General features: G+C 51.5%; 2 protein-coding genes across 2 annotated transcripts; both read left to right on the forward strand.

Annotated features, from left to right (window-relative positions):
- The first annotated feature begins 617 nt into the window (after positions 1–617).
- LOC131485867 (large ribosomal subunit protein eL42-like) lies at positions 618–1,004 on the forward strand. Its single transcript, XM_058685826.1, has one exon. It carries the CDS (start codon positions 654–656, stop codon positions 972–974), a length of 321 nt encoding a protein of 106 aa, XP_058541809.1. The 5' UTR covers positions 618–653; the 3' UTR covers positions 975–1,004.
- A 6,991-nt stretch (positions 1,005–7,995) lies between these two features.
- Positions 7,996–18,967, forward strand: CD40 (CD40 molecule). Its single transcript, XM_058685825.1, has 9 exons — positions 7,996–8,125; positions 11,877–11,955; positions 12,289–12,414; positions 12,669–12,815; positions 13,165–13,258; positions 15,851–15,912; positions 17,547–17,633; positions 17,762–17,790; positions 18,409–18,967. The coding sequence occupies exons 1-9, from the start codon at positions 8,075–8,077 to the stop codon at positions 18,571–18,573; spliced, it is 840 nt and encodes a 279-aa protein (XP_058541808.1). The 5' UTR covers positions 7,996–8,074; the 3' UTR covers positions 18,574–18,967.
- The last annotated feature ends 6,753 nt before the right edge of the window (positions 18,968–25,720 follow it).

Below are 25,720 nucleotides of genomic sequence, written 5' to 3' on the forward strand. Positions count from 1 at the left end.
AAGAGTGACTATGGAGGACATAAAAGTGGGGTAGCAGCAAGGTGCTACCTAGGGGATTGTATAAGTGGTCTTTCCGCTCTAACAAACTAGCGGCTAGTGGTGCTTGGTATTAGGTATTTTACATCATAAAATCTGAAACTATTAAGATTAGCAGTCTTCCAGAGCATGGCTATGGGGAGAGCTTCGAGGTACAATCAGACATCTGAGCTGATTTTCAAGATGGGTGACACAGTATGGGGTGCCTGGGTAGCTCAGTCGGTTAAGCATCAGACTGCGGCTCAGGTCATGATCTCACGGTTTGTGAGTTCAAGGCCCACACTGGGCTCTGTGCTGACAGCTCAGAGCCTGGAGACTGCTTCGGATTCTGTGTCTCCCTCTCTCTCTGCCCCTCCCCTGCTCGCGCTCTGTCTCTCTCAAAACTAAATAAGCGTTAAAAAAAATTAAAAATATGGGTGACATAGTAAAGGGTTAACATTGAAATCATACAAACAGCTCTTCATTAGGGCTGGGACTTATCTAATTCAATGCTATAACCTCAAAAGTGACATAGAGCAAATGCTCAATAAATATTTGTTGAATGAACACATGAATGAATGAAATTGTTAGGAAAAGGACATTCAGCTTCTTTCCGTGCCGATAGCCTTCTCGCAGCCATGGTGAACGTTCCTAAAACCCGCCGGACTTTCTGCAAGAAGTGTGGCAAGCACCAACCCCACAAAGTGACACAGTACAAGAAAGGCAAAGATTCTCTTTATGCCCAGGGAAAGCGGCGTTATGACAGGAAGCAGAGTGGCTATGGTGGGCAAACTAAGCCGATTTTCCGGAAAAAGGCTAAAACCACAAAGAAGATTGATCTGAGGCTTGAATGTGTTGAGCCCAACTGCAGATCTAAGAGAATGCTGGCTATTAAGAGATGCAAGCATTTTGAACTGGGAGGAGATAAGAAGAGAAAGGGCCAAGTGATCCAGTTCTAAGCTTCATATTTTGTTATGAAGACAATAAAATCTTGAAGTAAAAAAAAAAAAAAAAAAAAAAAAAAAAAAAAAAAAAAGAAAAGGACATTCAGTAAAACAATGGGCAAAGGATATATTCAGTTAGTTCATGAAAGAGGAAACCCAAATGGTTAATAAGCATTTGATAGGATGCTCAATTTCAATTATAACTGAGAAAATGTAAATCAAAGCAATGAGACCTCTCTCTTCACCCATTAACTGTCAAATATTAAAATGAATGACAACATCTAGTGATAGAGAGCATGCAAAGCAAAGGTCCCTTCACACTTGTACATTTCCCAAGTGTTTTGTAAATACTGTTCCCATTTACAATATACATATCTGCAAATTCCACTTCTGGAAATCTATAGAAATAGAAGCACAAATGCCTAAGCGTATGGGTACAAGTACATGTGGTTACAGCATGCTTTGCAGCGGTAAAAACCTGGATGCAGCCTGAATGTACATCAAAAGAAGAATGATTGAATCAGTTGTGACAAGCCCCCATCACAGAATATTACCCAGTTATTAAAAAAAGGAATGTGTCAGATCTGTGTCTGCTAACCTGGAATGATTTCCATGATAGAGTTAAGTGAGAAAAGGGCCAAAAAATGGCAAACATTCTTTTTCTTATGGAAGGAACAAATATATTTATAAATGTGTAGAAGGATACCTATCAAGCTGTTATGGAAGGGGGGGGTGTAAAGATAAAGAAAAAAACCCAGGTATTTACAGAAGTGGAAATAATGCATAGGATACCATGCTATTGAAAAACATAAAACAGGAAATCTATCTAGGATATCCTCAGAAAAGAAAAATCTGAAGGTACGTATGGACAAGGACAGCAAGGTGACATGTACAAATGAAAAACTGATTTAATTTTGGAATGGGACCATGGCTAATTTCTTGGTCTATTTTAAAGTATCTCTTTCGTTTTTTTTTTTTTAATTTTTTTTTAAACGTTTATTTATTTTTGAGACAGAGAGAGACAGAGCACAAACGGGGGAGGGTCAGAGAGAGAGGGAGACACAGAATCTGAAACAGGCTCCAGGCTCTGAGCAGTCATCACAGAGCCCAACGCGGGGCTCGAACCCACATACTGCGAGATTGTGACCTGAGCCGAAGTCGGACGCTTAACCGACTGAGCCACCCAGGCGACCCTGAACATCCTTCTCATTTTAGGGGAATGTCGAAGGGCAGGACTCACCAGGGGCCAGGAGGACTCAGATAGTTCTTCCCACCCCCTGGCAGCCAGAACATGGGGTGTAAGCCAAGTGTGGCCACTCTAATGTCCCTTCCCAAGACACTGAACTTCGAGGGATTGATGCTCAAGGTCAGGGTCACTTACTGATCGTGTTAGTTATCTATTTCTATTGCCGTGTAAGAAATTATCCTAAAACTTAGCGACTTGAAATAATGAAACATTTATGAGCTCACAAATCTGCAGTCAAGGTGTCAGCTGGGCCTTCGCTTATCTGAGACTTGACTGGGCCTGGAGGGCCACTCGTCTTATGTGGCTGATGGCCAGAATTGCCGGATCCTCACCATGTGGGCCTCTCTATAGACTGCCTGAACATTTTCCTGACGGGACAGCTGGCTTCCCAGGTGGGCCTGACAAGGGAAGAAAGAAGAGAGGAGAGGAGGAGGGGGAGGGGAAGGGAAAGGGAAAGGGGAAAGGGGGAAGGTGAGAGAGAGAGAGAGAGAGAGAGAGAGAGAGAGAGAGAGAGAGAATATTCTATAGAGCACAGAAGCCTGAAATCTCAGTTTTATGACCTAATCTTAGAAGTGACGTGCCATCATTTCCCCTTGTTTCTATTGGTTACACAGACCAACCTCGGTACTGTGAGGGTGGGCACCACAGAGGGTGTAAAGACCAGGAGGTGGGGTCATTGGGGGCCATCTTGGAGGTTGGCTAACAGAGCTGGTTTGTAAGACCTGTAAGACCTGTAGCAGAGTCTTGACTATGTCCTGCCTCCTGCGGTTCCTGCTGGAGTTTGGTCCTTCAGCCTTCCTGTCAGTTCTATGAGCCACCTGACACCCTCCAACAATGTTCTCTTCTATTTAAGTTCACCAGCTCCGACTTGTCTTGCTTGCAATGACAACTGTGACTAGAACAGATGCCATGAGAGAGGACAGTGGTGGGGAAGTGGGTTGCAGCAGAGGAACTTAACTTTAGATAAGGTTATCAGGGAAGAACTCTCTGAGGAGGTGTCATTTGCCCGGAGATCTGAATGGTGATGAAGGGTCAGCAGATGAAGAGTGGGAGGAGGGGCCTTTCTGGCAGAGGGAACAGCACAGACAAAGGCTCTGAGGTGAACCAAGAAGACTGGATGGCTGGGGTGTAGCCAGCAAGTGGGTGTGTAGAAGGTACTATCATCAGAAGTCAGATTACTCAAGATCTTGAGGCCACTGTAAGGGATTTGGATCCTCTCCCCCAACCAAAGCCATCTCACATTCCAGACATCAGAGCTTGACAAGGCTGAGGACAAGACCCCGAGGTCTAGGAAATCAGGATCAGCCAAGTCAGTAAGTGGCTTTGGCCAGATCATGCTAAAAAAATGTCTATAACTTGTCAGTTCACCCATCTTTTTTTTTTGCTGGCTCTCAGGTTTTCTTAACTTGTGGTTGGGTTCTTTTCTGAGTTTCGTAGTCCTTTTGATAAATCCCACCCCAACTATGCTGAGCTGAAAGGAGAGATTTGTGTTTACAGTTGGGCCTGGGAATCCTAGCTGGAGAGCCTGGTTCTCTGGTGGAGGGAGATGAGCAGCTCCCCAGACAGTGTGAGAATGATCAGGTGGACGCGATGGGGCCCTACAGTCTCATTACTTTATAGTCCCACGTTCACTCAACAAATACTTGCTCAGCATCTAGCATGTGCCTGGGCTCTGTGTGGGCCTCAGGCTACAAAGGCCTTCCTCTCCAAGCATCACGTTAGGCATGAAGGATGGCCCAATCCAAAGGTTACTGAGTGGGAACTCCCCATTACTCAGGAATTGGTACCATGTCCCACGGCCAAAGCAAATGGGCCCTGTGTAACCTGCATTCTGAATGGAGCCTGCAAGGTTTACTAAAGGGGGCACAAATGGCTCAGATCCCCTAGCTATAAGCTCACTTTCCTCTTCCTTGCCCAAACAGTAATACTGGGGAGGGAGGAGTTCTTTGGTTTTGATGAGGAATATAGTGTTTATTGTGAAAGCAATTCCCTTTTCTCCCCCTTTTCATTGGGAGTCCCTTCTGGAGATTGAGGGGTGGCTGCAAGAAGGGGATGCTGGGATGCTGTTCCCCAGTGGGGGTCAACTTGGTAGTGGACTTGCTGATGTCCCCCTGGGTCATCAGGTCACCCCCTGGGTGATCTTCCCCCTGAGCAGGGGAAGAGAGAGGTGAAGAGAGGGGTCACTGTGGAGCCGCTGGCCAGGACGTCTTGAGTTTCTCTGGGTCAAGTGGACCCAGTAGTAGTTAGCTAAGCTCCTAGTGTTCCACCGGAGCAGGCTGACTGCAGAGCAAGAGGGTCCCACCAGAGGCAGAAGCAGACGTGGCGGGGCAAGGTGGGGAAGCTGAAACCTGAGCCGGACGCCCCCTGTCAGAGGACTGTGCAATGGGGAAGCCCACAGAGATATACTCATGTGCCCCATGAGAAACCATTTGTAAACACTTGCTACTCCAGGTTAGCCCGGGAAACAGGGTCAACCCACAGGGAGGGAGCTACTGTGGAGGGCTCTTCCCATTCCCCCTTTCCCAATTTCAACAAGGGGGAGGGTGCTGGGGCATGTTTCCAAGCCGGCTAGGCTCCCCCCCCCCCCCCCTTATTCGAACTGGCAGGATCCTGGCTCCAGTCAACCCTTGGATGAGTAAGGGAGAAGACAGAATGAGATTTAAATTGAGTTTGAGAATAAAGCTTTCAAGGATGGAGGTTTAACAACAGAAAGTGATCCAAAAGTAATGCAATCTGCCCAAGATGTCATTAAGGGATGGAAAAGGGAAATTCACCACAGCATAGCTGAAGGTAGAGATTAGGGGGGAAAGCTTCATTATTATGCCCTATCAAGTCGAGTCGCCTCAGTATACCGGTTCCATAAGTAAACAGAATAACTGAAATACAGTGTGGTAGGGCTGGAGGCTTGCTTAGGTAAGGAGCCGCAGGGTTCTGAGAGGGCAAGGGGAGGTAGGTGGGTGCACATTCCAGGGTGGCTGATGCAGAGGGCTTTCCGGAGAAGGGGCACCTGAGCTGAGACTTGAAAGATGAGAAGGGGTTGATCCGATGAAAGGAGAATGGAGAAGGTCTTTCCGGCAGAGGTGGTGGCACAGTCTGGAGCAGAAAGTTGAGGGCAGAAGGAGCGCATGGCCTTGAGGTCCTGTGAGCTTAAGGAGTGAGGGGAGCTTAAGGAGTGAGGGCTCTAGGGAGTTGCTTCAAACCTAAGAGCAACACAATGGGATTTTCATATTAGAATCATCTGTTCCCCAGATTCTGGCTATGTTGTGGACTTGACCTCCAGACCTGCTTCTTACCCATCCATGTGGCCCTGTGACTGCCCCCCTCCCCACCTCCTGCAAAGGGCATATCTTGTCATTCCAAAATCCTGGGTCCCCACTCCTGGAATGTCCTTTGCCCTATCTTTGAACCCTTCCTAAATAGTTCCCCTCTTTGACAGGACTCTGAAATATTGCCATCCTCCCCATAAATCATCTCGCTTTCCTCTTCCAGTATATTTTTCTCAGCCCAGGAGGATTCTATGCCTTCTCTTAGCCTCTCCCCACAGCACATGTCTCCTTGGGATATGCATATACTAAAATATCTTCCCTTTATCTTATCTGGTCTTCACCCCATGGGGCAACCCGAAGGCTACTATTTATTCTTCCACACATTAATTTAAGCAGCTTTAATTACGACTATGATATGTTTTATATAATATAATTAACGTTTTAATTCTGTGTACTTGCTTCCCAAGGCAGTTTTGTGAAGGGCCCAATTTTGGAATCAAGCAAATAAAGAATTAGTAATGGGTGAAGTTATTATAGCAACGCCCTCCCCCCTCCCAAAGGAATTAAAGCTGTGTTTGCTTTTTGAAGTGGGTTAAAAAGGGAAAAGATAGTTTAATATTCTCTTCATTCCAGGCACGTTTGGTGGCTTTCGTGAAGTCCCCTGGACTCTGATTTCAAGCGTTCCTGGCTTATCGGTTTCTGACCACGAGCTTGTGATGTGTTGCGGCTACCAATCAGCTTTGCATCTCCTGCCCCCCACATCCTTCCTGATGGAGGATGTACTGCAAATGAGAAGTTACTGAACCCACTTACTCATTTATTCACTCAGCAAATATGTATTGGTGTCCTATTATGTGCCCCGGACTGGGATGAAGTCAGCCTTGCCTTCAAGGAGCTCACGGTCCAATGGGGCCAGACAGATGGAGTTCTAGTCCAGCAGGCTAATGCTGTGGGAACATGGAGAAGGGGCTAAGGAAGGGGCGCAGGAAGTTAAGAGGAGGTTTAACCAAAGAGAAGGTGAAATTTAAACTGGTTCCAGGAAGGAGAGGGGAAAGAAGGAAACAGCAAGACACAGTAAGAAGACAAGATCGTTTGAACGTGGGGAGGAGAGTATGGTGGAAGCCAGTGTGCATGGGAGGACATGGCAGGGAGTGAGCATGGGGAGACAGGTGGGGGTAGAGTGGAGAAGAGCTTGCTGGGTCAGGAGGAGGGGTTTGGACCATCTTGAGGATGGGGAGCCCAAAGAGGTTATTCAGCAGGGAAGTGTCCGGAGCAGATCAGACCTGGGGTTTGCAAAGAGAATTGCTACAGTATGAACAAAGAGAGAAGGAGGGAGTGGGGGACGGTTAGTTGAGAGTTGCCTGGCCCATAGTAGGGGCTCAAAAGGTACCTAGTGAAGGAGGGAGGCTGTTGGGACAGCCCAGGTGAGAGATGATAAGCCTGTGAATCAGTGGTGGAGGTGATGGAAAGGAGGGTGACCTTGGCAGCAGAAGCCAGGAGGGTGGAGTTAACAGCCTCTTCCTCTCCCATCCTGTCTGATTCCATGCAGCCTGGCCTTTTGGCCTGGCCCGGAAATGCAGACCGTGGGGAGTCGTCACCCCGACAACCAGCTGTCTAGTTCACGCTCCTCAGGTTGCACTGGCGACAACCAAAGCTCAAGGGAAGTCAACCCATCAGAAGGAGAGTCTCAGTCAGAATTCAGGGATTCTATGCTGCTGAGTAGACCTTGTTAACACTGGTTGGAGAAGGGCCAGAACCCGGGCAATGTGGGCACAAGGGTGTGTGTGTTTCTGCAGAAGGAAAGAGTCCCGAGTCTCCTGAGATTCTCACGGGGTCCTGCGCTCCCACACAAAGGCTGATGTGCTACTCCAAATGCCTGTCTCCAGGTGACAGATGGGAACGGCGGCGTTGGAATAGAATCTGGTGGAGACGCATGAATGGATGGATGGATGGATGGGGAGGCTGGGACGCTGCATCCACAGGAGGGAATTTCCTTTGAAAGAGAGGGAAACTTTAAGCTGGGAAACTGTTTTCCTTGAAACGCCACCGGAGCCCTCCTCTCCCCCACACCCCAGCTCTGGCCTTCCCGGTTTCTGGGATGCGGGGAACTTCCTCAGGCCTCTGCATCCGCGGTGGGGACACTTTCGGTTCTGCCGGAATTCCCGGAGGCTGCGGGGGGTGGAGGGGGGGGGGTGGAGAACCGTTGGGGGAGTGTCCCTGGGGCTTCTTCCCAGCACGCGGGGGATCTCTCTTTTCTGCCTTCGCGCTCCGGGAACACTGCTAGCTCCTTGCCTTCTTCAGCTTGGCCTCTGAGTCCCAGGGGCGAGGAGGAAGTGCACTTCCAGGGACCACGCGCCCTCCCCCTCGCCGAAAGCACGACCCTACTCTCCCGGGAGATTCGACTCCTAGGAACGTTCAGGGGAAATCCCGGCGCGCCGCCTTGTCAGGAGCTCCGCCTCCCCCAACGATGCTGGCCGCGATTGGTCCCCGAAGACCCCGCCCACTTCCTGGGCGGGCGCGCGTGGGGTGGGGCACGGGCCGAGGGAGTTACTACGCGCGCAGTGCCCGCACCCGTACTCCCGCCGCTAGGTACTCACCTCGCCATGGTTCTTCTGCCTCTGCGCTGTCTCCTCTGGGGCTGCGTGTTGACCGCCGTAAGTTGAGTTTCTGCTCCGACCCGACAGGGGATTTGGGGATTTGAGAGTGGAGAATGGGAAGAGAAGCAATATTTCGGGGAAGGGAACTTCCTAGCTGATTTTGGGGGATAGAAGACGGGGTAGAAGGTGCGTAAGATACCCCGGGTCCCGGCTGCTTCTGTGTCATCCCAGGTTGGGGTCCCAGGTAGCCCCAAGAGGGCGCGTGGTGGGGGGGGCACTGCAGGAAACGTGCACCTGCGGCGTGGACGGGGTTGGGATTTTGGGAGACTCAAGCCTTTATTTGGTCGGGAGGCTGGGAGTCTGGGTTTGCCTCAGAGGCTGGCCACGCGGAGACTGCTGAGGGGTTTCAGAGATGAGAAGGGAGGCCGGGCAAGGGCAGGGGCGGGTCTGGCAGGTTTCCTGTCCCTTTAACATTGTGGACAGATGGCAGGCAGGCTCTGTGAGCGGTTATCATGTCCTGGCCCCCTGGGGCCGCCTTCTTGCGGGGTATCTTGTGGGAACAAGGGTGGGTGCAGAGGCCCAGGTACTTCTTTGAGAAGGCAAGGGGTTTTTAACACTCCCACCCCACCTCGACCCCCAAATCCTGGGTGATCCAACCTAGGAGGAATACCCAAGGCTGTGTCTCTGCCTCCTGAATTTAAGATGACATAGAGGACCCCTGGGGGAGATGAATAATTCATGGGACCCAAGGAGGGGTGAGGAGACCAGCAGGGGTTTCTCCAGGCACCAGAAAGTCTCAGTTATGCCCAACCAAGCACATCTCCGGGATTTTCAGAGGCCCACACTTGACTCACTTTTTGTTCAAATGTATTTTTGTAGTTCCTCATTCTGGAGGCTGGGAATCCCCCCAAGTACCTGCCGCTCTCATTCCAACCTCTCCGGCCTCCCCCTGCTTTCAAGGGCTGTAGTTTCTGGCATGAAGTCTGGGCAGGAAAGACCCATGGAGGCGTAGGGGAGGGGAGTCAGCAGCAAGGGAAGAGACCAGTTGGGGAAGCTGCTTTTGTCCCAGAACTTTCATTTTCACTCTAAGCAATGGTTCTTAGGGAGAAGGGAGGTGGGGGGGGCGGGGCGGTGTTGGAGCTAGTGAGAGGAGGAAGAGGGCTCTTGTAGGAGGATTGGAGGGAGAGCCAGGGGATTCAGGAAGAAGGGTGGACTGGGCTTCTCAAGAGCACACTACCAGGTCTGGCTCCAGGTAGAGACTGGGTTGTGACAATAGCAGGGACTGTTTTTGAGAGCTTCCTTTGTGTCAGGCTCCGAGCAAAATGCTTTACATGCATTCTTGGTCTGATTTTTTTTTTGACTCCCCCATTGTACAGATGAGCAAACGGAGGCTCAGAGAGAGGAAGGAACTTGCCAGAGTTCTCACAGCTAGGTGGAACCTGGATATAAATCTACGTCTGCCTGATTCCCACGCCCGCCTCCCCAAGCCTAGGTCCGGAGCTGCTTTGTCAGAAGGATTAGAGCTATGGAGTGGGAGCTGGAGATTGACAAACTTTCAGAGAAGAAGCCGTATTTCTCATAGGTTTGAAAATGGCATAAAGGACTTTCGTTGCCCTGGGAGTCTAGTGGGAAAGTCCACAGGGTTGTAGGAAGAACATTCACAGGATGTAGTGGTGGAGGCAACAGACCTTCATACTTCCTTCTCCATTTGGAGTAAGATTCACTTCTGTAGGTAATTTTCTCACTGAATGAGAGCCACCAATTAGGCAGAATCCTGGACAGCCAGCCAGGTAGCCAGGGCGGTAGTCATCCAAACAGATATTCACATATATATGATAATTAAAAGTGCCTTTTAATGAGCACCTCCTATGTTCTAGCTGCCGTGCCAGGCCATATACATATATTCATTCTGATTTTCACAACCGAATCTGTGGGGCAGGCATTACTCCCATTTTAGAGATGCGGAAACTGAGGCTAAGAGACAACATAACTAGTAAGTGTTATGACATCAAGATTGCAGCCTTACACTGTTGGATTCTCAATCCTGTGCTCTTTTCACTGGCTGTTTCCCAAGTGTGGCATGATTTTAGGGAGCACAAGGGTACGGGACTAAACAACATAGATTTGCTTTACAGTTCTGTTAAAATCCTCCTTTTTTTCAAGGAGAAGGTCTTTGGAACTAGAATATAGTTAAAACCTCTCCAGCATTTGCTAATCCTCCTTTTTTTAAATTATTTCTTTATTTCTTTATTTTTAAAATTGAGAGAGAGAGAGAGTGAGAGCACGAGCAGGGGAGAGGGGCGGAGGGAGAGGGAAAGACAATCTTGAGCAGGTTACTGCTCAGCACTGGTTCCACTCTCAGTGCTGACCCCATGTGGGGCTCAATCCCACAACCCTGAGCTGAGCCGAAATCAAGAGTCAGTCACTCAACTGACTGGGCCACCCAGGTGCCCCTTTAATCCCCCTTTTTGAAACAAAAGCCAAGGTCAGCAAGCAAAGCAACCGGCTGGGTTTTAATAACATTGTTTTGCTTCTGTTGAATTTATTTTTAGGGTTGCCTTTTATTTATGAGAAGTGATACTGGTTCTTCTCTGATGGCAACGCTACAAGGTTTACATTTAAAATAAATGTATTCAGGGGCACCCGGGTGGCTCAGTTGGTTAACTGTCCAACTTCCACTCAGGTCACCATCTCATGGTTTGTGATTTGGAGCCCTGCATTGGGCTCGCTGCTGTCAGCGTAGAGCCTGCTTCGGATCCTCTGTCTCCTCCTCTTCTCTGCCCCTCCCCTGCTCGTGTTCTCTCTCTCTCTCTCTCTCTCTCTCTCAAAAATAAATAAGCATTAAAAAGAAATAAAATAAGGGGTGCCTGGGTGACTCAGTCAGTTGGGCGTCTGACTCTTGAGTTCAGCTCAGGTCACGATCTCATGGTTTGTGAGTACGAGCCCTGCATCGGGCTCTGCACTGATGGTGCGGAGCCTGCTTGGGATTCTCTCTCCCCCATCCCCTCCTTCTATCCCTCCCCCGCTTATACGAGCGTGCACATTCTCTCTCTCAAAATAAATAAATAAAATAAACTTAAAAATAAATAAAAATCACAATGGTTAACAAATAAAACAAATGTACTTAAATTAATGGTACCTGGATGGAGTAAAAAAATAGTGCAGTTGACGGAGAGGGGGAGTATTGACAGCTGAGTTCTTATCCAGATTCTATCACTGTGTGACCCTGGGCAGGTGACCCAACCTCTCTGGTCCTTAGTCTTACCATTTGTAAAGCAAAAAAGTGGATTTTTTTTCCTTCCAGCTTCACAGTCCTGGCATTTCACGAGAGAGGGGTTGGATAATCAGATGATGAGGGTTTGGAGAGGGGAAAGGGGTGGGGAGCAGAAGAATTGAAGGAAGCGGCCAAGTGCTAAATATAGCCCCAGCCAGGCCTAGGACCAGCTGCCTAGCCAGCCTCAGGACGCCAGGGGAGGTACCGGAGCCCTCGTGTGCTCCTGGGTGTTTGGGAAGTGGAAAGACTCAGGCGTCAAGCCAAAAGGAAGATCTGTTTAGTGCCGAGAATATTGCGATGTCCCAGTGCAATCGCTTTGTAAAATGCCAGACCTATCCTCTGGGTGCTTTTATAATCACGTCAGTTGGCAGTTTAGTTAAAAACAAACACACCAAGTAATATGCAGGCTCCAGTTTTCTGCTTTGGACTTCCACTTCAGTTCTAACCTCTGTGCTGGCTGACTTCCACCTTCTTGCCATAGAGGCTGCAGTAGAGATTTCAAGATCCCCTCAAATCATCCAATTCTGTTTTTAGGTCCACCCAGAACCACGCACGACGTGCAGAGAAAACCAGTACCTGATAAACAGTCGGTGCTGTGATAAGTGCCAGCCAGGTGAGCGGCCGACCCTCCAGCCCCACAGCAGGACCCTTCCTGGCTTCCTGGTGGGTGCAGGCCCCGTGTGTCAACTGTAAACTCGAGTCTCAAATGACCCCTGGGATTTTCCCCATCCCCGCCCTGCAGCCAGAATGTCCTGGGTCCCCTCTCTGCCTACCCGGGAGTGGGGCTCCTATCTCTCCCATGTCCCCCACCAGACTATGAAGTCTAGAAGGGTCCGAGACTGTCATCTTTGAATCCCCTGCCCTAAAACCCAGCCTGATCAGTTTTTGATAAATGTCTTGACTCATTGAGCCGTCTGGAGCTGCTTCATTTCCTGATGTTTTCCAGGAAAGAAACTGGTGAATGACTGCACAGAGTTCACCTCCACGGAATGCGTTCCTTGCAAAAAAGGCGAATTCCTAGACACTTGGAACATAGAGAGACACTGTCACCAGCACAAGTACTGCGACCCCAGTGCGTGGGCTGCTGGGGAAGCGGTGCGCGGGGAGTCAGGCTGATAGTCTAACTTATTCCTGACAATGCAGCCGTTGCTTTTTAATAGCCAGGGTCTGTTCTGATTGGTTGGAGTCTGGGTTGTACCGGTTGTTAAATAATTTGATTCCTATCCCTACTTGGAAGAGGGTCTGATAAAAGCAGGAAGTGTGAGGGGCAGATCCCCCAAGCATGGCTCGTAAGGGGTCCCCATCCTTCCTGCCATCTCTGCTCAGACCAAGGGCTCCAGGTCCAGAGGGAAGGCACCTCAGAAACTGACACCACTTGCACATGTGACGAAGGTCTACACTGTACCAGCGACGCCTGTGAAAGCTGCATCCAGCACACCCTGTGCCCCCCTGGCCTTGGGGTCAAGCAGGTTGGTAAGTGGCCTGTCTGGGAATTGGCTCTGCGGGCAGGAGAGAGGAGCTGACACTCACGGTGAGGGATTGGGCAGTGGGCGCTCGGTCTCGGAGGTGGAGGGGCCACCCTGCATTGGTATCTCTGCTTGGTGAGCAGGAAATGGCACCTTTCTTGTCCTGCCTCCAGCCCTGGGTATCTGCCTTGGTTGGGCAGTGGGAGGAGGCTTCTTAGGGGCTGCAGCAGTCGGGGAAGCTCTGTGCTGGGGGACAGCACTTGACATAGTTCTTCTGGCCCTTCCTGTCCACCTGTTTCCTTGAGAGTCGGGTGGGTGGTCCCCTGTGATGATGAAAGCCATCTCCTCCCTTCCAGCTACAGGGGTTTCTGATACCACCTGCCATCCGTGCCCAGCCGGCTTCTTCTCCAATGTGTCATCTGCTTCGGAAAAGTGTCACCCTTGGACGAGGTACAAGGATTCACCCCTTGTTTCCTGCCCTAAGAGGGGTGTGGGACTACTTCTATTCTATCCGGCCACCTGTCCTTCAGCCCCTGCTCCCCATGTCCACACACTTGTGCATATAGAGAACTTCTAGAGTGTCCACATGGTTGACCAAAAGGCCACTTTTCAGCATTTTTTTTTTTTTCCTGCTCTGTCTTGGCAGTAACAGATACTGCTGACCTCTTGATCTTCATGAAACTCCCTTCTTGGGGGCACCAGGACACCTTTCTTGCTTTCCTTCTACTTCTCCTCTGCTCCTCCTAACTGATTTCCTTGGCCTTTGTTCTAGGCTCTACTCCCCAATCACTTTGCCCGCCTCCCCCGGGCATCTCATCCGTATCCATGGTTCCCAATCAACATCTACTGTCTGGATCTGTCTCCTGGGTCCAAGACAGTAACATGCCACCACCAAGGGTCCAACTCCACGCAGTTGACCCACAGGCACCAAATGGACTCACTTGCCCGCCCCTCTCACCCTCTGGGAAGACACTCACTTGTGTTTGGGCACTTGTCCCGTGGTCCCTCCCTCACCTCCAAGCCCACATCAGGAACCAGGTCCTGCTTTCCAAATGTTTTGGGATTCCTTTTCTCTCCAGTGGTCATCCCTGTGGTCTGGATGGTGCCTTCACCTCCTCACCAGCCTCCCTGCCTCTGGTCTCTCCTCTTCAGCTGTGTCTCTATCCTCTTGCCAAAGCGAGCTTTCTAGTTTATTTCAAATCATGGTGCTCCCTATTTAAAAGGCTTCGTGACTCCCTATGCCTTTAGGATGAAACGCAGACTCCTTCACCTGCTCCCCTAACTTGCGGCACCATTTCCTGACTTTTCCCCACATGCTACTTGCGATGCCCTCAATGTGCTGTTTGTCCTCTTGCATCGAACTCTCCTGCCTGGAATACCCTTAAACACCTGCCCAGTTACTTTTTACATTTAATTAAAAAAAAAAAAACAAAAAACAAAACGGGTAAGAGAGGCTCATGAAACACAAGGCACGAGAGAGCCTATGGTGATGAGTTTCTGTTCCTTGGCCACTCAGTTCTCCTCCCTGGAAGCAGCTCTTCCCCCTGTGTGTCCTGCCAGAGAGTCTATGTACAAATAAATAAATGCACACGCATGCAAACAATTTCCACACAATAGTATTTTCCACACAAATACTAGCATCTCGTATATACTTTGTTATTTGTTTACTGTCTGCCTTGCTCCAGTAGACTGCAGATTCCTTCAGTGTAGGGACTTGGCCTTTTTTTTTTTTTTCTTCCGGTGATGCATTCCTTATGCCTAGAACAGTGTCCATGCATATAGTAAGTGCTCAATTAATCTTTACCGATAAATGTTGAATGATAACTGGGGGTACCTTGGTTAATAAAATCAGAGCCCTGAGTCCCAGCCTCACTGCAGCTTAGAAAGTGTGCGACCCTCTGAGCCTCAGTGCCGTCACTTGGAGAATGGGAATGACCTTCATCTCACAAGGCATGAGGAAAAGACATGTAGGGGTCCCTTGTAGACCCCTAAGCATTCTTATGTATGTGCTTTCTTTGAAGCTTCTCACCCTTTTCCCACTTTAGATGTTTTTTTTCTTCGTGGTGTCCTTTTCTCTCCGTTCCTCCTCACCCCTCCAGCGACCACATCTTCATCATCCCATATTGAGACCCCTGTGCAGGCCTCCCAGCTGTCCACTCTTCCATAATTTCTCCTCCTGCAAGCTCTCGGGCCAAGCGAGTCCTCTCACTGTTGGGGCATCTGGTTGGGTGCTGATGTGACTTCCCAGCTGAATCCAGTTGAAACTTTCATGGCTGATTACCGGCGATCTGGTTCTAAAGACCCAATTTTCCATAGTTTCCTAATACCGTTTGGCACGCCCCCCTCCCCCACCTAATCCCTCAAATCACATGGTCCTGCTTCAGCTAGAGTGTTCTGCTGCTCTAAGTTTACATCCTTCAGGGCCGCTCAGATCGTCCTTCCCTAGGGAAGTCTTTCTGGACGAGCCTTTAACCCAGAGATTCTCAACTGAGCGATTTTTCTCCCCAGGGGACATCTGGCAATATCTGGAGACGTTTTGGTTGTCACAACTGAGGAGGGGCTGCTACTGGCAACTAGTGGGTGGAGGCCGGGGGTGTTGCTGAGTGTCCTACGGTGCACAGGACAGTCCCACAACAGAGAGTTATGTGGCCCCACACGTCAGTAGTGCTGAGGCTGAGAAGCCCTGCCTTAAACTGAATTCATCACCCCTCTATTCCAGCCACTGTGGGCTTTGTCTCCCCTTCTCTGAACGATTCCTAGTTCACTTTGACCTATGTGACAAACTTTGGCCTATTATTCCTCCTTGAAGATGCGCAATAATGTTTTCTCTGCACTCATGACTTCCCTAAGAACAGAGTCTGTGTCATTCCCATAATAACCAGCACAGGGGATTGCACACAATACATGCTCAGGGAACCTGAACTTGTTGGTTTTGATGGTCTCCCTCCGGGGTTGGAAATCTTACGGTTGGGGAAATGTAACGTCTCTTTCTCTCACTGTGTGTCTATGTGTGCACATGTGCGTGCACCTGTCTGTGCACAGGTGTGAGACCAAAGGCCTGGTGGAGCTTCAGGCGGGGACCAACAAGACGGATGCTGTCTGCGGTGAGTCTTAGAGAAGGGACTCTGGCAGCAGGCCGGGAAGGTGGCGAGCTGACAGGGGACGCAGGGTCGCACAGAGACACCTGGTGCGGAAAGAGGTGAAGTGAGAGGAGGCAGTTTGGGATTGAGGTGTCCTAGCTTTGCCACTTACCTGCGGAGCCTGGGCAAGTCCCCTCCCCACTCTGAGCCTCAGTTTCTTCATCTGTGAAATGGGCTGATGACACCACTTCCCTTCGTTGGTTGGGGGGAGTGCCTGGCATGGGTTCCTGCACTTTGGAGATACTCCACCCTGCATTTCAACACCAGCGTGGGCGTGCCACTGTTTCCTCTCAGAGCCTTGGTTTTGATTTTATAATGAGGAGGTTGGCCTACAGTAGCACAGGCCACAGGCCCAAATAGCTGCAGGGACTAGGCAGGTCATGTTAATGAGCAAAAGAGTCAGGGGTAAGAAAAATAAACTCTGTTTCTTCTTCAGACCCACTTTCCTCTTGGCAGGGCTGGGACTGGAGTGAGGTGAGTGAGGCAGGCAGGTGGGCAGGCAGAAAATGCAGTAATCAAGATAAATAACGTTAGATACATTTTTTTTTAAAAAACAAAGCTAATGTAAAAAAAAAGTCTAGAAAGAATACAATATCAAAATTTACATAAAAACATGACCCAACCCTGCCTCACTTGCCTCAGCCTAATCCCAGCCCTGGTTCTAATAAAACTTTATTTAATGTTTATTTATTTTTGAGACGGAGACAGAGCATGAGCGGGGGAGGGGCAGAGAGAGAGGGAGACACAGAATCCAAAGCAGGCTCCGGGCTCCGAGCTGTCAGCACAGAGCCCGACGCGGGGCTCGAACTCATGGACCGTGAGATCATGACCTGAGCCGGAGTCAGATGCTCAACCGACTGAGCCACCCAGGCACCCCCAACAAAACTTTATTTAAAAAACAGACATCTGTTGACGCCTGGCTGGCTCCGCTGGTAAAGCATGTGACTCTTGATCTCAGGGTCATGAGCTCAAGCCCCATGTCGGGCATGGAGCCTGCTCAGTTAAAAAAATAAAATAAATAAAAATAAAATAAAAAATAAAAATAAAATAAAAAGGAGGCAGCCAGCCTGTGGGCCACAGCTTGTTGATATGATTTTTCAAAACATGACATTAAAACATAACTCTTCTGATTACTGAGGTGTTTTGGTGTTCCCTTAAATTTTGTTGCAAGGTGAATGTCTCACTTGCCTTCCCCTAGTTGCTGCCATGCATCTTGGTCTTTTTTTTTTTTTTTTTTCATTTTCCCATTTAGGATAGAGACTTCGGTACAGGAAACCCTTTACTTTCCCCTCCATCCTTCTATAACAAAGGCAGCAATGCAGACATCAATGTCGATGGACCTCAGCATTGGGCAGGGAGTAGGGAGGGAAGGGGCGTGTGGGGAGCCGGGAGAGACAGCTGTATCGCTACTCAGTGCTGGTCACCCTAAACACATCTGGCCACATTTTGTCAGGGCCACCTGTTTGAATCCTGTGATACAGCTGAGCTCAGACACTGGAGGATTTGAGAGTCCGGCAAGGGACAGAGCAGCTTGAGGCACGGGGGTAGGGGGGGCCGCTGCGGGTGGGAGGCCGTCCCCGAAGTCTTGATTTCTCCAGGTTTCCAGGATCGGATAAGAGCCCTGGTGGTGATCCCCATCACGATGGTGGTCCTGCTTGCTGTCTTGTTGGTGTCTGCCTATATCAGTGAGTCCCCAGGTGGGGAGGTGATGAGGGAAGGGGGAGAGATTGGCTTTGCCAACTCCCCATCCCATTTGGTTTTTTCCTTCTCTCTCTCTCTCTCTCTCTCTCTCTCTCTCTCTCTCCCTCTCTAGGAAAGGTGACCAAGAAGCCAGAGAATAAGGTAGGTCAACCCTGGGCACCGGCTGAGGGTTTTGGCAAACTGGAAAGAAAGCCTGATTCATTGTTGCCTCTATGGCAGTAACACTGATTCAGGGTCTGCCCCTGTGGCCAGTGGGGAGGCGACAGGACTGGCTCCTCTCCCCCCCCCCCCAACCCCTCTCCCCCACGATGCCCTTGCCCCCAGTGCTGGCCGGAGTGCTCTTCCCGTTCACTCCCCTGTACCACCAAATTCCGGCACCTCCGGAGCTCACCTCCCCACAGAACAGCCCTGGCACCGCTGGTAAAATCTGACATTTGCTGTTCCTTCCCGGCATTTGATACGTGGGGAACCACGTCTCTGTGGCCTTGGTCAGCGGTCATGAGGTGGGGCCCCCTCTCCAGCCCCCCTGCTCCTTGGATCCAAAGCCTCCCGCTCTGGAAGCCTCTTGACATGCTCTGTGTGGCCAGCAGGGGGCAGGAGGCACCCACTGACTCAGCACCGACCCTCCTTTTGGGAAAGGGGAAGGGGCTTCCGTGTGTGTGTGTGTGTGTGTGTGTGTGTGTGTGCGCGCGCGCGCGTGTTGGGGGGGGTCCCCTTCTGCAGGATTGCCGGGGGTAACCTCCCGCCTTGGCTCCCCAGGTCCTCCAGCCTAAGGCTGTGTCGCAGGACCCTGTGGAGGACTTGGAGGTCCTTCCTGTCTCCCTCCACCCCATTGCTCCGGTGCAGGAGACCTTACACGGGTGCCAGCCGGTCACCCAGGAGGACGGCAAAGAGAGCCGCATCTCGGTGCAGGAGAGAGTATGAGGCGGTGTGTGCCCAGGAGTGTGGCGGCACGGGAAACGGGCACGTGGCCGGAGAGCCTGGTGCTGCAGAGGGAGGGTGCGGGGCGCCCCCGGCCTGCACCCCTGTGGTGCAGAAACAGAACCTTCCACCCCGCCCTGGAGCCCACTGATCCCCCTACTTGCTTGTAAAGGCGGAGGCAAAACTTTTGGGGGGCCGTGTAGGAATATCCACCAAAATCCTCCCGTCCAGAGTTCAGTGGCCAGAGATGTATCATGGTGGTTTCGACGAGCCCAGGAAGACGTATACGTGAATATCCGTCGCGGTGTTGTTTGTGACCGTGGACAACTGGAAGCCACTTAATTGTCCAGCAGCAGGGGACTGGCTAAATAAAAGTGTAATATATTTTATACAACAAGATCTCAAGAACACTGTTGTGGAACAACAACAACAACAACAAAAGCAGGTGGCAGAATGATGGGTATGAAAACATTTCTTTAAAAACACACACACCCCAACAGCATGATATGTCGTCTGGGGTTATGTGTATGCACAGAACATACCCGTGTATGTGTAGCTATAGCCAGTGTTCAGGAGGATACACAGAAAACGCACGGTTCCAGGAGTTGTAATGTCTGGGTTGGGGAAGAAGGGTTGGCGAAGGGTTAAAGGAAGAATTGGCTGCCCACCCCCCCCCAAACGGAGAGTGAGTTCATACAATGCTTATGTAATTAAAAAGTCATCAAACATGTATAAAGGAAAACGGGGGTGGAAATGCTCGATGACATGAGCTGTTTAACTTACTGTCAGGCTCACAGAATTAGGGCACTTTCTGAGGATAATAACAATGTCCCCAGGCTGCTGTCCTTCCAGGGCGGTTTCCATGTGTGCTCGCATTTGGCGTTGTGTTTTGCAGAGCACTCTCTTCATTTTACTTATGTTCATCAAAAAACGGCCTTGAGGGCAGCCAGGGTTCCACATCCCTCCCTCTTGAACAGAGGTGAAAATGGAAGCCCAGAGAGGTGAAGCCACTTGCCTGTGGCCACACAGCAATTCTTAGAGACGCCACTCAGAGCTCCCCACTCCCCGTCCTGTGCTGCTGCTTCCAGATCTTTCTGCTCTCTGGAACCTACATCTGTGGCTCCTTCCTGGGGAGCTCCTGGGCCTCCCACTTCCTTCTGACCTCCCGACTGCTACAGAAGCTGCAGCTTCTTGGTCAGATGGTGCCCCCTTCCCCCCCCCCCCCCACCCCCCAGCAGTATCTGAGGATAAAAATAAACCATCCTGTTCTCTTTTCCTGCTGTGCCAACTGAGGGGGAGCCTAGCCAGGAGGAGCAGCAGATGGGGTGGGAGCAGAGGGGAAGGGAGGGGAGGGGAGGAAGGTTGTAGGACGAGGAGAGGGAAGAGCCATGCAAAGCCCCTGCGCAGAGATTCACAGTGAAGATGAGACCGGGCTGGTTTCACCCAGGGATCTCAACCTTTCCCCCAGTACATAGCTGCTTTTGGATTTCCCGTGTGTCCTGCTGGCTGGAGGGTGGGGGTGGAGAGGGCTTATCCTGGATGGAGACTGAGGGCAGCTGCAAGCCGAGAGAGGGGCACCTGGCTTGGCAGGCTTCCCAGAAGGGCTTTGAGAACAATTTGGATGCACCAGGTGGAGACGGTTGGTTTAGAAAGCAGAACAGAGTGGTGGTGTCATGGGGGTGGGGGGGTGGGGGGGGAGGGGAGCTTTGGGACCTCACCCTTATTCTCTACCTAGAGTCCGAAGACTAGTGTCACTCACTTCTGTGTGTGGCAGTATGGTGGCAAGAGGCAAGAGACCCTCCTCTGTCACCTGCTGTCTGTGTGACCTTGGGTACGTCATTTTCATCTCGGACCAGCTCAGTTTCCTTATCTGGCAAATGGGGATAATACCCATAGCAGATGGTATTGAGTCTTCTTTGTTTTCTCCTGGGTCAGAGGTTTTCAATCTTGAACATGTGCCAGAACCACCTGATCAAAACCTGACTTGCTAAAAGATTGCTGGGCCCCCAGGGCCAGTGTTGGGGTAAGTCTGGATGGAGCTCGGGAATGTGCATTTCTAGCAAGATCCCTAGGTGACGCCAATGCTGCTGGTCCAGGGACCACACTTTGAGAAGTACTGCCCCTCCCTCGGCATTCCTACATTGCTATGTCCAGATGAGCCATGAGTTTCCTATTATAAGCAATGGAGATCGATTGCCTTGGGGCTCCCCCCCGGTATTGGGTGCAGGTGTGCGGTGGTCAGATCTACCCAGGGGAGTTGATGACCCAGAATACTCTCCACTGAATAGGAATGAAAGGTGGAGAGTAGATGCCCCAGCCTACTCGCCCTTGGGAGGGACAAATCTGAAGGCCTGGAGCCCCCGTGCCCCTCTGCCATTGGCTTCCTCCCCTCCCCTCCCCGTCTCACTTCCCCACTCCCCCACTGGTGCTTCTTGAGTTCGACCCCGAATAAACCACCTGCATTCCTTCCTTGCCACAGAGTCCGTTTCTGGAAGAGGTTCCCCCTAAGAACCAGCAGAACGCATACATGGGAAGGCACAATTTTGTGTGTCTTTGTATAAAGGGAAGGGGTTCTTGGCAACTGTAGCGAGTTCTGGGTTCTCAATGGAGCTCAGCCAGAAACTTTCTGTGTGACCTTGGGAAAGTTACGCTCTGGTTCTGGAAATTTTCCCTCCCGATGTGTGATGAAGGGCTGGTGCCCTAGGAGTTCTAAGGGCCCCGCCAAATCTAAAAATACGTGAAGAAGGTCAACCCGCTGTAGGAGCCGCTCTGGCCTGCGCTTGGAGGAGGGTGGGTGTGAGGCATGTATCAGCCAGAAGGTGGCGCCAACGTAACGTGCGAAGACCCCGGCGGCCGCTTTTCGCGGACTTTCAAGCTGCATCCCACCCTCCCTTTGGAGAAGAGGCCTTTCCTCTCTGGGGCCCCAAAGGCCTGAGCCTCCTGCAACCTGTATTCTGAAACTTCATCCGTTCCCCAGTGGAGGCCTCCCTCTCCACTGCTTCCCCCATTTGACAAGCATCGACTGCATTCTCACTGTGGCCTCATCCCTAGCTAGGGTTGTGCACAGTGACCCTAAGAGCGTGCAAGGATCGAGTGCTCACTACGTACTAAGGCACAATGCTAAGAACTTTCTATGCATTGTCTTAGTGTGTAGGGGGACCCTATGTAACGCACAGTCTCATAACCCATTTTACAGATGAGGCTCAGAGGCTAAATGATATGCTAAGGTCTGGAGGGTTAGAGCTGGGATTTGGACCTAATGAGGCTGACCCAAAGCCTGTGGTTTTCGCTCCTGCACAGGAGCTACAGAGTGAGGCAGGCCAGGTCGGGATCAGGACGGCAGAGACTATGGCCAAGTGGGGAGGCTCTATCTATCTTTGGCGGGGGGGGGGGGGGCAGCGTCGATCAGTCCTCTCCAACGCTGCAGGAATGGGAGTTCCTGAGAAGCCAGATTATCACCGAGAATCCAGAATTCCATGTGGATTCTCCCAATGCTGAAATCCTACCAATTCCAAGAACTAGAAAAGTCAGTGAGAACCCAAGAAAGCATGTCACAGAGGATTAGAATTTAAGAGAGACTGGGAATGACATTGTGTCCAATCCCTTTGTTTCATATATGTGGAAACTGAGGCCCTGGGAAGGTCCAGAACCAAGTTAGGCCAAGTGTCATATACAGCTTGTCTCTTCCTCTGCATCCCAGCTGGGAGGCTGGAGAGGCTCCTGGGGGCTCAGGCTCCACCGGGTAAATAAAGGATGGAAGCTCTGGGACCGAGGCAATTGCCTTGGGACTGGGGCTGAGCCGGGTGTATGTGTCCTTTTAATTCTGTGATACACCCCCCTCCTGTCCCCTGCCAGCACCCCCTCCCTGCCCCCCCTCCAGCCCCCCCCCCCTCCCTAGCAGGCACGCACATACCCTCCCCTTCAGCCTTCAGGTCCTGTGGTGGATTCCTTGGGCAGCAGAAGTTATTAAAGACTCTGCCCTGAAGGATTTCTCTCCCCCAGAGTGATTCTGACACAGAAAATTACAAACCCACCTGCAGGGGTGGGGAGATACAGTCTTAATTTGTAAAAAAACAAAGAAAGAAAGAAAGAACCCCCCCCCCCTCCCCACGTGCTGTGGTCCTGGAGTCTGGGGGCTGGGGTTGGGGGCAACTTGGGGAGGCTCCTCGAGCCTACAGCCTACAGCACCTGCCTACAGCAGGTGTAGCACCGTTAAGGGAGAAGGGCTCTGGGAGGGGCTCAGCAGGGTCACTGGGCAGATTCTGCCCAGACAGATGGGGCCAGTAGGAGGGGAACTGCTCGTCCATTCCTACCCCCCTATCCCTGGGGCTCTCTGCCTCTCTCCCTGCAGACTGGCACATCCCGCTGGGCTTAGGCGCCCAGCTAGTTCCCAGCCTCTGCCTCCCTCCAGGGCTCTGCCCACCCCACCTGCAGTCCCTGCCTGTCCCTCTACCCCCCTCCCCGCGGTCTGCCTGCTTCCTACCCACCCACCTCCTTCCTTCCCCTGGCAATTCCATCTCCCCCTGTTCTCTTTCGAACAAGTGTTATTTTGGCTAATTATGAAAATCATACCTGTGCAATGCGCCGCCCCCATCTAAGCGATAAACATGAAAATAAGACCACCTGTAAGCCTTCCCGCCACCCCCACCAACCACAAGTTACAGGTCCTTCCAGACTTGTTTTCTGTGCCCAAACTATTTTTTTTTAACCTGGGCTATTATCACATACACTGTGTTGTATGCACCCATCTTTGCCTAGAGGTATACAGTGGGCGTCTCTCCATGCCGATAAATAATAGATCGGCAACATGCTTTTTAAGTGCTGCATAGGATTCCGTGTAGGGCTGAGCCCGATTCACCTAAGGATGCCATATAGAGGGACTTTTACGCGGCTTCTCTCTTTCCTTTTCCTCTGGAGTCCCTACCTGCTTCCCCCCTTTGCCTCTCCTCATTCTGCCCCCACCTCTTCTCCCATCTTCACCTCCAGGGTCCCACCCTCCTTTCTCCTCTCCTGCTCCCCATTCCCTCCAAGCCCTCACCGGGTGGAGGGGTGGAGGGGTGGAGGGGTGGAGAGGTGGAGGGGTGGAGGGGTGGAGGGGTGGAGGGGATCGTCGGTGTTTAATGCCCGCTCCCCCGTGTCAGACAGGCGCTGGCTCATTAGTGCGCCTGTCCCCCCAAGTGAGGCAGGCAGGAGCCACAGTGGCAGCGGAGAGGCCTAATTGAATGTAACTAATTATTCACTCCCTTAAATGGGCCTGGGAGGGACAGAATTACTCACTCTGAACTGGGGAGACAGGGAACTGGCCGGCCGGCAAACAAATCCCGAGGCCTGTGGAGCCAGCTCTCTGTGGAATACTAATTAGGCAGGAGCGACAGGATACAATCAGGGACAGAGCGCCTCTCCTGTCCCCCCCCCCCCCGCCCCCCGGGAAGCTGAGGGCAAGCCTTGTGCGAATATAACCACAGGCCTGGTCACCCTGGACCCCAGGGAAGGGTTAATGTGAGGAGGCGGCTGGGGATGAAATGTTGGGGCTGGAGGCAGGCAGGGGGGCTAATTCGTAATAAGGAGGGAGGCAGGCAGGGAGCTAATTCGTTATAAGGAGAGAGGCAGGAGGGCACAGCAGGTGGGGCCTGCGGGGGACATGCTGGGCTGGGGTGGGTGGTAGGGTGGCAAGACATCTCAGTCCCCACCCAGAGCTGAGGGGACTGGCTGGGTCTCAGGAAGGTCCCCTCTCCTCCCCAGCACCACCAGGGCCAGACGCTGTGCTAGAGCCCGAAACCCACCATTCTCACCGCAGCAGGTGGGTCAGCAGCCTCCTCCTCTCCAGTGAGGAAAACAGGTTCAGAGAGGGGAGGGGTTCGTCCTGGCTCTGAGCCCCGGCTCTGTCCCCACCCAGCTACGAAGCCCCAGGTCCTGACCCCTAGAATGACCCAGGCCTCATCCCCGACCAATTACATAAAGTGTCCGTGGGCTGGGGGTGTGATGCTGGTAGTTTAGGGATCGGTATTTTTTTCAGAGCTTCCTGGTGATTCTAACATTTGACCGGGAACTGAAGACCACTGGCTCTGACCTTATTTCACTACCAGAGTCTCTGCTCGGCAGTTTTGAATTTTTGTGAATTTGTGCCCTTTGTGGCTTCCCTTCCTTTATTCACGTCTGTCCTCTCATCCTGCTGGTCCCATGTGACCCCCAAGCCCTAGCCATACCTGTCACCAGTTTCCTGACCCCCAGGAGCAGGAAGGATGGGGGCAGGAAGGACTGTGTGGCTTAGTCTGATAAAGGTGGCTTGGGTTGGAGAGGAAGGAGAAGGAACAGGACTGGATGTGGCCCCAGGGGAATCTGAGCTGCACCATTCCGGGCTGTTCCTTGAGATCAGAAAGGAGAGATCAGTTAGGGACTGTGCAGCAATGGAAAGAGGGGCGAATCAGGCTATGGAGAGGTGCAGAAAGAGGCGAGTGTGCGTGCACATGTGCGTGTGCGTGTGTGTGCACGCGGGCACTGGAATCATGATTCTGCCTACCATTTATATGCCAGGCACCTCTCACATATCATGTCATTTGATCCTGATGACAACCCTTTGAGGGAATATTACTTATCCTTACAGAGGATCAAGGTGAGGCTCAGAAAGGTTGAGTTAGCGGTCCAAGGGAACACAGGACACCCAGTATCCAATTTCTGGCTCTCCTGGATTCCAAATCCCATGCTCCTTTCTTCCACGCTGCTGCGCTTTTGCTATTGCGTTTGTAATCTCTTTCTAGCAGGTGTCAGCGTGGGCGTGCTACTATTCTGCGTGTGTGTGCATGCTTGTTAGATGTGTGTGTGTGTGTGTGTGTGTGTGTGTGTGTGTGTGTGTGTTCTCCCTTCTGAAAGGGGCTAGCTGTCAATAAGCTTCCCACTCCGTCCTAGCACAGTGCCTCCTGCCGACCAGTGAGAGGAGGGAGGAGGGGGCAGCCGCTCCTGCTTCTGGATCCACTTCCCTCAGTCAGCTCCAGTGCTCAGTGCGAGAAGGCCTCCCCTGGTGGCGGGGCCTGGTGAGGGGTGGAGAAAGGCCGGTCATCTTGCCAGCCAAGTGACAAATAGCCTTGTTTGTCACAAAGGTGGAGAGAGAGCCCTACTGGTTCTAAGACGCGGACATTCCCCCTTTCCCGTG

The sequence above is a fragment of the Neofelis nebulosa genome, chromosome 9, assembly GCF_028018385.1.
Source record: "Neofelis nebulosa isolate mNeoNeb1 chromosome 9, mNeoNeb1.pri, whole genome shotgun sequence".
NCBI lineage: Eukaryota > Metazoa > Chordata > Mammalia > Carnivora > Felidae > Neofelis > Neofelis nebulosa.